This window comes from Harmonia axyridis, chromosome 1 (genome assembly GCF_914767665.1).
Source record: "Harmonia axyridis chromosome 1, icHarAxyr1.1, whole genome shotgun sequence".
Lineage (NCBI taxonomy): Eukaryota > Metazoa > Arthropoda > Insecta > Coleoptera > Coccinellidae > Harmonia > Harmonia axyridis.
In genome coordinates this window covers 67,455,432-67,467,588 of record NC_059501.1, presented here as the reverse complement: position 1 = coordinate 67,467,588, position 12,157 = coordinate 67,455,432, and the positions used below count along the sequence as shown (strand labels likewise).

Genomic DNA, 12,157 nt, shown 5'->3' with positions numbered 1-12,157 from the left:
TTTCTTCGAACGATTCGGTATCTCCTAAATCTTGTCGTTCTTTTAACTCTGCTTTTTTTAGTTCCATTTCTTTCTGAATGAATGACTTCTCCAATTGCACGATCCGGCGTTGGGTTTCAAGTTCTATTTCTAGTTCTCGTCTTCGGATTGGGCTGGTTCTCGTCATCTTCGATAAGGCTTTTGAAGATACTGATTTTCTCTCACTCGAAACCTCTTGATCTTTTGGAATTTTTTCGGGTTCATTTGAACGTCGACGAATAATACATGGTTCGGACATTGCTTTGGGTTGGCTATCATCCCCATATTTTACTGGAGGTACTCCTTAATTCTTCCTGTTCCTTCTACTGACAGACATGATTATTTCCCGAATTCTTTTCGACTACTTTCCACGGACTAGGCAGTTTTTTTCTCGAAGGACCAAATGTTATTGTATGCTATAAATTGGTTAATAAGTACTCTTTTTTGGCTTATAATAACTCTTTTACTGCTCTGACTTATACAAAACTGTTTTACTTAGAATGACAAATTTAACTGTAACTATGGAAACTATATAACATAAAATATTTGAACGATTGAAAGCCCACTAACTATTGAACTTATATAAAATAGTAACACGTTGAAATGTATGATGCCCCGTTTACATTTACTCTGCAGATACTGAGATTACATCTACATATGCTTTGTTGTTTGAAGTTGATAATTTTTTGTATTGCTCTCAAAGAAATATATAATTATCTATCACAAAAGATTAGGAACGAAAACAAAGCGGCGCATATTTATGAAAAATTTTTCTCAAAATTATCCAAAGAATCTATCATTTTCCTCTGTAGCTTCAATTGAGGAACACCCTGTATAATATTGTGCATTTAAACTGATATAAATTCTACAATTCTGTGATATAAAACCCACCAGATGTCTCAAGTTTATGGCACTTGAGAATACTTCTTGTCCGACACACATACAAAGACGAAATCTATCGAGCGGATGCAAATGAGAACCACCACAAACTACACCTCTAGCGGATATCTCGTTACCTGGAAGATCGTTAAGTTTCTAACTGTACCCGATAGGGAAGGTTCGACAATTGGCAATTTCGACGAACAAAACAAAGTGTATACACGTGAAGATCTACTGTTGCCATTAGGATCCGTGAGGTCATCGGAGAGCGGAAGTTGGTATTGTCGAAATTTATCGACTCCCTGGAGAGATTCTAATTGGTGCCAACTTTCAGGAGCTAAAAGTTACTGTACCGTATGGATTTAAGGGACAAATGGAGCACTATATCGAGATTTGAAAAAGGTAAGCGTTTATTGGGAATCAATCGATTTTAGGTACAGGTTCTTTTATTTATCTCATTTTCACTGGCCTGAAAAATGGACTGATGAATTCTTGATTCGACATCGTTCTGAGTTAATACTTTTTGATTAATGTCTCTTAATATTCATTCACGTTTTTGGGAATATTGAAAGTTATTGCGGAAGAGAAATTTATCCCAGTGAAGCTAGCAGCACCACTTTAAATTTCAGTTTTTTTTTTTTGGCCATACTTTTTTTTGCTATTGAAAAACTTTTTGCCAAAAATTGGCAAAGAAATCGCGGGTTCTACTAGCGTAACAATGAGCTAGTGGAACCTTAAAGCCTAATTATGTAATTAAACAGTGCTTGGAAGTTTTTCAATATAAAGAAACTCTTCCTTCCATATTTTTCATTTTGTGTTTCCATTTTAAAATAGTTGATTTTTTCCTTTCTTTTGGTTCAATAAATAAAAGAGTTTTATGCAAGGTTTCTTCTCATTTTGTTATTGATCAGCACACTACACAATAAAACTGCGGAAAATCAAGTAGCTTGATAAAATGTACTTGAGTATTCGATGAATGAATACTCGACTCGATAGTGAAAAACTACTTCTTGACTTGATTTCAAGTCGTGAATCTCTAGGAAGACTCAAAATGCCACCAATATTAGTAATATATCTGTAGGATCCAGTCATTGTTTCCTGTAAATAATTGACATTGTCAACAGGATGCTTGGAGACCTATTAGTTTCTTCAAGTGTCGAGATCATGACAGTTTCAATTAATTTACAGGGAACGAATTGCTATTGTACGTAACGTAAAAAAAAGTGTTAATTCTTCGAGATGTCGAAGACATGTCAGGTCGATTACTCGATTGTAAATCTTCGGAGATTTACTGGAGTTGGGAAAGCTGGAAAACGAGACGATGGTACTGGATGTCACATCTGCGTATCATCTGTTGGTCCTTCGAGAATATTCCATGATCCATGGCTGATGAGATTTCCAGGAATCCGCGAAGAGCTTTGTGTGGGTGGAACGGCAAAACTCTTATTGGACTAGGGGTGGTACTTGGTACTTTCCCCCGATATCGGAGTGGCGCTAAGGGTATGGCCGAGCCGGAAGAAGGGAAGTCGATAGCCAGGGGAGGTCAGTAAGTTGCGGTCGGTGAACAGTTCAAGTTAAGTCTAAGATGAGTTAAAACTAAGTTCAGGCGGTCAAGACTTAAGACGTTCGACGTAAGACGGTTCGCGGACTAGAATAAGACGAGTAGCGAACGAGTTAAAGACGAGTCGAACGAAACCTATAAAGTGAGACGAAGACGTGATATTCGAAGACGTTTCGTAATTAACACTCAAAAATAAGACGAAATTCAGTACCGTTTAAACTATGTTTGTAGTGTAAGAGTGGCTTTGTAAATATATGTGAATAATTCGAAAGTGTTATTACAAACCTGAACAAAGTTACGGAGAAAAAGACAAAGGCCAGGTAATCGAATCATACCTCTAGACTATCCAAGCCTACATAGATATGATGGTTATCGATCTCATTACTAGGATCCATTTTGAAACTCGGCATTCTTATTGGAATTCCATCCAGTCCACCTTCAGGGGTAAGTTATGGGATCCGGATCGGATAATGACATGAGCGTAATGGGATTTATATTACCCGTATTCGCGACATGACTGCCTATGATTGATGGCACTCGAATACGCCAATCGCATCGCTTAGGGTGCAATTGATTTGTACCCGTTCGCAGAGACTAGATGTACATGTGTTTTATGACGGTTGTTGATCCTGTTTCTCATTGAATATTCAAAATTGGGTGGCCGAACGCACGGAACGAGTATGGAATAAGACCTACAAGTATTCAATTACTTTTCTATGTAGCGTGATGGTTCATGCAGCTGATCGAAATTGACGATTTGATACACGTTGAAAACATTTCGTGTTACACGAAGACTAAACCAATTGAAACTTTTGTTTTTGGAAGATAAGCCAGGAAATTTTCCAAGGTTGAGAAAGGCGATGCAAGAGATGAAATAAGATCATGAGAATTTTATCAGTTGTCCAACTTTTGTGGAGTTGCGTCCATGATTTTCGAATTGTTTACAGCACTTCGACGTTTGTTGAGATATCCTGACGGATTTACTTCCGGAGCATTATCGAGAAAATGACGTAGTTGTTCCTTACGATTTATGGTTTTTGATCTGAAACTCGCAATGTTCAGACGAAATTGAAAATTTTTTATATGTGATACGAAATGAATAACTCTGATTACTCTATCTCATCCATTTTCGAAATCTTTAAATAAGAGATGATTTGACGAAATAAGGAAAAATTCTTTCCAGAACTACTACTGGAGGTTAGATCTGAAAACAGCTGTACAATTGATCAGAACGGGCTAGCCCAAAAAGAATTAATCTGGATAAAACAGAAGATCTTCACGATGATTGAGACTGCTAAGAATATTATCCGATTTGTAAACATGATAGTCGATATGCTGAGGACTGATTGAATAGGGTATTGAATTCTAGCTAACAGATCCAAATCTTAATCATAATCAAATGTAATTCAATCTGGAGTGGTTAAAGGATGATCATCAAGAAATATTCTTTCAATATTGAAAAGCCCAAAACACCTTATATATGAGAGGTGAACCTGTCTTGAGGATAACATTGAACAACTCCGACTGAGTGGAGTGTAGGGTAGTGAGACTTGAAAAGTAAGTAGAGATTAAACTCAGATGTTTTGTGCTCAAAATTCTCAATAATGGTTTTGGACTTCATTAAAATACGTCTAATTATACATAATGAACGAGGAAGAAAGCTGCTCTATAAAGCTGTAGACTTCGTACAAGAAAACCAATTAGAGCGCCTGAGGTTTCAGTTCGCTAATTTGGAAAAAATCCCTACATTAAAAAAGAAGATAACGTAGAGTGGGTGGTCGAGAAATCAAATCTGTGTAGATCTTACAACTATGATGACATTTTGTGAGCATGTAATATGGAGCCGTATGGTGCATAATACTCAGCAGAACTTAACCGCTTGAGGTAATTTTCTTTGTATTCCATTGTATTGTAATTTCTTATTTTCCGTTGTTATCATGTGATCCATGATATTGGAGCAGAAAACAAGCAGCTAGTCCAAAAGTTGATCAGTCATTCGAAATATCACTAAATGGGGTAGTTTGTGCTGAAAAGAAAACATGTTCACAATCATTCATTTTTCATCGATAAACCTATTGGAAAAATATGATTGTTATTGCACACCTAAGAATAGTTATGCTTATCTGCTTACCACGCCTGCAGTATGGAAATTTTTGGCACAAAAAAACTCTTGTGTTATAGGCTGATTTCATGCTTTTTTGAGATATGTAATTACATTTGATGAGGCCAGAAGGATAACTGGAGTGTGATTGATTCATTAAAAAAAAATTGAGAATTTCGTAAAACACAAAATGTTGAATTGAAGAATTACCGTCAATATTTCGACCATGTGTTATATGGAATTTTTTGTTGGAAATCATATGTAGAATCTCGTCTAAAAGATTTGGACTGTTTAATGTAGACACCCTGTATAGCATAGGGAGACTCACAGCTCCCACATTTGGAGGAATGCCGAACGCACGCCAATCTTTGATTCCCCCTATACAGTTCGCTGTCCTCACTCATCCCTTCTTACTTCCTCCTCTGGTGTACTGTTGGGGAAGTGTGTGACGACTAGTAGAATGGCCTCGTATGCTGCACAATAATCGACAGTACTACGCCACTCAGGATTAATCAGACCATTCATTACGTTGAGGGAGAGAACACCATGTCAAACGAAAAGTATGAAGTAACCAACGTAAAGGTAGCAGTCAGTCAAATTCAGATTCTACTAAATGAAGAATATAGAACCACGAAATACATTATAACGTTCCAGGGTTTTTCAATTATCCACTTTTTCCGTTTTACTTCCAGAGCACTTCGGAACGAAACAGGGAATATGCCTCTAAACTAACACTAAATGATGGTGATACGGTGATCCTCGTAACCAGGACCACCGGACATAAATCCCGGCCGGATTTACGGCCCATACATCCTACATCCGGTCGGCCCTTTTTTCGCGAACGGCATTTTTCACCGTCGAAGTTACCGCGATACGGGACGCAGAGGACGACGCCGCGTCGTATTAAATGGCGAGATCGCCGTCGGTATCAACGAGGGGAAAATTCAACGTTCTTTTTTTACGAGTTTTCGCCACAATACATGCACACATCTGGGATTTTACAGGGCCATTGTTGTTAGCTGGCCCGCGGAACTAGGACGATGTGAGAATTGTAACTAGATGAGATTTACTGTTCGATGTGACGAGTTACGGCGTTCGGAAAGTTCTTCTTTTTCGTTTTGTCCTGTTTTCAGAGTACCGACGCCGGGTCACCAGCTTCTGTTCGCATACTAGTAATAGTTGAATGACTTTCAGTCATTTGTTTTCTATTGACTACTTAAATATCAGTGTCTGATGATGAACTTGAAATTAGTTCGAAACTACGCGGTTACCCAATGTAATACCCAAAGCTGAAGATAGTTAATGGCAAAACATTGGTTTCGTGAATTGATTGTGTGTGTTTTCTTGTGGATATTCCTCACCGATTTACTGAGTGTTTGTTGTAATTCTTCTGCTTATTTTAGTACTAATAAACAATTTTAAGTATATTTGCTTCGTGTGTAGCTTATAATTGTGTTGTAATATCCAAGAGAATGGTTGGACGTGACATTTCATAGATAAGAAAACATCAAGTGATGTATCGTTTATTTTATTGAATCTTCTCACAGGCTTCCGAGAAATTAAATGAATTGGGTGATGACAATGAAGAGGAAAGACTACAAACCTTCTGCCACAGCCGTAATATGTAGTAATCATTTCAAGACAGAGGACAATTATGTCAATCCCTATGGAACCAAAGTTTTCAAAGGAGCCATACAATTATCATATTGAGAACATGTGTTACTATAATGGTAATGAATACTTTAGGGGAGACTTACAAAATTGTTACTAAAAATTTTGTGTTTAACATTTACCAATCCATTTATGTCAGAGTGAATTTCATGGACTTCGCTCTAACGTTTAGCAATATTTATTAACTGAAAATGGATAATTGAACCTTGATTATGAGTTCTTGAAATTGCCGGTACAAAGTGTCTCAAACCTCCCTATACATGGGAGGCTTGATACACTAAAAGGTAGGTTTGATACAATAATAAATAAGGTACAAGTAATAAAAAGAAATTAATCTTTTATTATCATAACACTACCTAATTCCTACCTAATTCCTACATAATTCGCAAGTAAACATTTTTATTTTACCACTAACACTTGCACAGACTGAATGGCACTTCATTTTCTGATGAAGATCACGATCCAGCTTGCATCTACTGTAATTCATTATTTTCGGCATTCATCAGAAAATTGATCTTTTTAATTTTCGTCATCAGGATCCGAGTCATCAAACACTCTTTATTTTTGTTTTTGCATTTCTGTTTAAAACTTTTCTTTTTAGGTGAGATTTACTGTATCAAACCTTCCTAGCAGACAAATTTAGAAAATATAGGCGTAGACAAATGTGCCTACAAGAACGAGTTTCAGGAGAAAGAAGCAACCGAAAGAGAAACACTCCGGCGAAATCTTCCTGGTTTGGATCACTACAAAAAGTTCCATCGAAACTTTGAATCTGCGAGATCCAAAATGTATTAGTAATTTAGCAAAAATATGCTACATCTTCTCACTGAATTCCTCACAGAGCATTGTCGCCTCAGGAAACACCTCATGAGAATAGGTCTAACAGAAAATGATGAATGGAGATTTTGTGAGGAGAAAGAAGAAACTCCGGATCACCTTGTGATGGCAATGCCCTGCCATTGCTAAGCAACGCAAAACTTGCTTTGGACACGAAACTTGTAGAAGTGTGAATTAGCCTATTTGAAGACATCCCAGATATTGGAGTTCATTAGAACTCTGGAACTGGAAGGCGAGCTGTAGATCACGTTATGGAGATAATAGCTCTGATGGGGGTACAATGGACCATTACGTCGCAGTGAGATGGATCCTCCTTAATTGAATCTAATCTAATCATCCAAAGAAAAAGGCGGCTGAAGATCATCGGAAGCTCCAAAGACGGTGATTCTGGTGTTGACGACCATTCTCGTGAAAGAAGGACAAGAACCTTTCCAAGACACTGAGTTGGAGGTATTGCTCGATGAAGATCCGTTCCAAATGCAAGAAAAGCTTTCTTCACCATTAGGAATTAATTATTTTTTGCTACATATTGTATTATATTTTAGTTTTCGATATTGCACCAAATTTCACTATTCACTTCATTTTATTCTCTTATATTTCGATTTTTAAAATGAAAATGAACATTTTTGGATGAAGAATGAATAGACCTTCCACAGGATGTATCATACTTCTCATTGAAAATTTGAGGGTTGTATCTGTCTTTCGGAATAGGTTCTCCTTTTTACGAAGAACAATAACAATTTGAAAATTAAATTTGACTTGTTTCGAGATTTTCCATGAATATGTTCAGTAACTAAGATTATGAAATTATTCTATTTGGCTTTTTCACATTGTACAAACAAATATGTAATATACCCAATGCCCTTTTACCTCAATTAATTCCCGAATATGTGAAGTAGAAATTTTCATACCTCAATATGTAGTTTTTTATGTCCTGAGGATCAAGTTGTTGATTATCCAAAGTGCCAATGAGATGAGAACCAGAATACTCCTTTCTGGAATATCTTTGTGGAAAATGATAAAAGCCTTCTTCATTAAACCATGAGCTGTTGATTATCCAAAGTGCAAATGAAATGAAAACTAAAATATTCCTTTCAGAAACATCTTCAATAAAATATGAGTATAGTCATATGTAAAGTCTCCCTCATTTAAAGTCGTATCTATTGAATTTTCATACTCGTACTAGATTTTGTTGTGATTCTTTTTCGATTAGGTCAAAATGTACGCTCAAAGCGTATGTGTAAAAATTTCGTGGTACTTTCACCAGGGGGTTTCGCTAATGTAAACGTAACTTTAGGAAAAGGAAACATCAGTGCAGCAGAATTGAAGAGGAGAAAAGGGGGTAAAATTTCAGTCGATGCTTTGAGGATTGTCAGAGGAAGTACTGAAAATGAGTTTTGCCATTGTTAGACCACAATTACCACTTGAATTCTTAGACTGGACCTCGCAATGACCCTTTGGGTGACATCGAGTATACAAATTGATTCTCTCAGAAAAAGGTAGAGCATGTAAAAAATTGGGTAACCATTTTAACTGAAGAGTAAGACTTCAAACAAGCAAGGTTTGTTTTTAAAATTTTGGAGGTGATCATCTTTTGAAATCACATCAGAATTACTCAAGAGAATTCAGATAAATGAAGTCTTACATAGCATCCTGAGCTTGATACGGTTCCATGAACAGATCTCTTACAGAGGAATCACGTACGTTTTCAGATACGTTAACAACCATCATTCCGAGACCTGTTTCTTTTCGGGTTCAGGTAAGCGCAAAATAGGATTTCCGATCCAACAAAGAATTGAATTATTACATCCAATTTTCACGGCGAATCTTGCGTAACTTGTTGTTACGAGAGTCTTAGTGGATTCGAATGAGACGAACTTTTGTCCCACGATACCATAATTATAATTTTGGAGCTAGAGCGGAGGAAGTATGGTTTTCTTTATGAACTCGATTGTTTTCCTTCGCTATTTCTCGGCATCGTAAGATTCGATTTGACTTCGTCTCCTCTTGAGATTCTTCGTTATTATGTTATTGAAACATTGAGAAATACAGAAATTGCATAAACGTTATAATATTATCTTTAGTTGAATACTACAATTTGTCTTTGTTAGTGCTAGTTTTCCAAGCAGATCATTTTTGATCTAGGAATGGGGTCAAGCAATAAGGTTCGACCCACTGTTGACAAATTCGTCCTCAAATTGGATTTTGTCTGGCCCCAAATGCGTTGAGTGATACACGACCATATTATTTTCTGGGTTGCAGAAATCGATGCAAATAACATTCCTTGTTTTATTGATGACAAAATTTGACATTTGTAACGTTAAATTATTGGTTTTGAATGATAAGAAAAAGTTCTTCTTATGTCTTGACCTTCTGGATTTCTAGCTCTCTAACGATTTATTCGAAAGATTTCGAATTCCTTGAAATTCAGATACACTTTCTCTTTGTAAAAATATTCATTGAAGAAGTTCGACGAAATTTCAGTTTTCAAAGATGCACAATAAAAATATCAATATAAGGACATTTGAACTTTGATGAAATTCATATTTTTCATGGAATTTTGGCCCAAAAATCATCAGAATATGCATAGAAAAAAAACAGAAAGAAAACTACCAATATGAAGATCGCGAAATTATTGACAATAATTTCTTGAAAGATTCTATTAAAATGGACTTTTAATGGACATGATTTGGTTATTCTTAATTCCTTTGATTCACATTCAACAAGATCGTGGTGGGTAAATCGATTTAGAGAATTTTCTTCATTTATTATGGAATTCGGGGACGATTACCTACTAAATCAAACGAAATAAAAATATATCGAACGAAATAACTTTGAGGGCTGATTTTACTAGTTGATTCACCAGATTGAAAAACTTTTTTAGTTAGAAATGAAATAATTTTAGGTCCTGAAAATTGACATTCATTACAATTGAATTCTATGGTCTTATTCACAAGAACAATCAGAGCTCATAGGTGTTTGTTTCATACCTCTGTCAAAATAAAAAACATTCTGAAATCCGTTTCAGGGGACATGGATATAAAATCCGTTAAATAATTGGCCAGTGTTTGTAAATGTCTAGTTTATATATATCTACCACTACCTCAAATTTTGCGCCAATATGGCGGTCTACGGGTTTCGAAATCCAATTCGAAATTCACGGGTATTGGAAAAAAGTTTTCGCAATTCTCAGAAGTTTTGAGCCTTTTTTGATCATTTTCGGTCTAAGTTAACTGTGGGTTGTAATTTTCAAGTAATCGATGGGAAACCAGGAAGATATCTGCTCCTTTAAGATCTCACGGAGTCGTGCGATATTGGCTGGAATGCTACAAAGGGTTTCCGAGTTATCCTAGAGTAGCTGCCCGCACCGGCTTCGCACGTTCTGTCAGGCAACCCAGAATGCATCCTTCGATGTGTCAAATTATACTCTATGATTGTTCGCTCGGTCGGAGTAAAAAGAAAGCCTTTTTTTCCGTACGATTTTTTCGAAAATATTTTATTATATTAACCTCTTTATGTTGTAATGAACACAAAAAAAAAAAAAAGAAATATCCAATTTGGTGCAGTCGTTTGAACGTGAGGCCCTTACATAATATCCATAGATCCTCTTTTATATATAGATTTGCAAAATTAATATTTCCAATAGCTACGGCTTTGGTTCATGAAGAAATAAAAATCCCTATCACAAGAAAATTCCAATGATGATACGTCTAACAAAAATGTTGAAATATCAGGAACAATGCGAATTGACCGAAATTTATCTTTATTTGTGCTTAATATAGATTGACGCTTGTCAATCATCTGGGTTGAAGCCAGTGCTTCTTAGGTATACAGGGTGTTTCCTAAACATGCGTCAAAAATTCAGGGGGTTGTTCCTTGGACTATTCTAAGAATATTTTGTCCTTTGATGATTTTTGAAAAACCTATTTGTTTCGAAGATATAGGGGAAACAAAATTTCAGATAATAACATTTTATTATGAAAAATTACATGAAAATTCAACTCAACCTACAAAAACTGTTGAAAATGACCACCTCTAGCCAGCATACAAGCATCCAATCTTCTCCTCATTGACTGCCGAACCCTTAAAAAAAAAAAAAAAAAAAAAAGAGGTTTTTCAAAAATCATCCAAGGACAAAACATGCTTAAAATAGTCCAAGGAACAACCCCCTGAATTTTTGCCGCATGTTTAGGAAACACCCTGTATATCGACTTTCTGATTCACTTTCTGCGCTTCTTGCTTGAATTGTCCTTAGTGGACCAGATATGTGTATCTGTGTGTAGTATTTCAAGTGTAAGGATTGTCTGGGAGCAGTGAAAGGATAAGATGTCAGTTTGAATATTCATAATAGCAAAAGCAGCATTTACACATTCTGCACTGAAGACCCATCGTCGAAACGAAAAAATGAACGTCAAAATGATTCGACTAAATCGCGCATGCAAGCTCAGTTGTCGTTTCGACGTGAGTCTTCACTGAAAAAAATAAATATATACATCGACAAATCTCCAGCTCTAGATCTTCAATACAATTTGTCGTGAACAAACCTGTGATGACTATCTTAGCGGACCACTTGGAGGTTCCATCCAAGACCGACTGTTTCACAGCCTTCATGTGGCCCGCGTGGCTCTTGTCCTCCACTCCGAACACCTCCCTAAGTTACAATAATACAAGAAACAAGTTCATATCTTTCTACGGTAAGATCAGCCAGACAACCTGTTCGGTATGGTTTCGATGACTGTGGATATTTCACTGTTTTCGATGGTTAACTATGATTAATGGATTATGAATTATAAATGTAAGTATATACAGTCCATTCAGGAATTATTGACATCGAAGTAGGCCATGAACGTCTAGTCGCGGCTTTATTTCTGGTTACAAAAATATCACTAAAAATTGCTATGGTTTATCATAGAAATAACCAGTTTAAATTATTTTCATCATTTTTCTATCCGAAAGATCCTGAATTTTCGAAATTACGATTATTACGAAGGGGCGCATACAGTCATGATTTCACTCATGAATTGAAATTCAGATTATATAACGTAAAAATATAGAGAAATGCTATCCCATTTCAAGGAAATCCAATGAAG

At 36.2% G+C, this 12,157-nt stretch overlaps 1 protein-coding gene across 7 annotated transcripts in view; it reads right to left on the bottom strand.

The window, feature by feature from the left end:
• Window positions 1–12,157, bottom strand: part of LOC123670744 (protein unc-13 homolog B) — a 637,597-nt gene that overhangs the window by 66,661 nt on the left and 558,779 nt on the right. For 5 of the 7 annotated variants that reach the window (XM_045604288.1, XM_045604284.1, XM_045604282.1 and 2 more), the window contains one exon: window positions 11,612–11,718. The exons of the other annotated variants lie outside the window; for them this stretch is intronic. In XM_045604288.1, coding sequence (XP_045460244.1) covers window positions 11,612–11,718 — 107 coding nt within the window. The remainder of the gene's footprint in view (window positions 1–11,611; window positions 11,719–12,157) is intronic. 7 annotated transcript variants of the gene reach the window in all.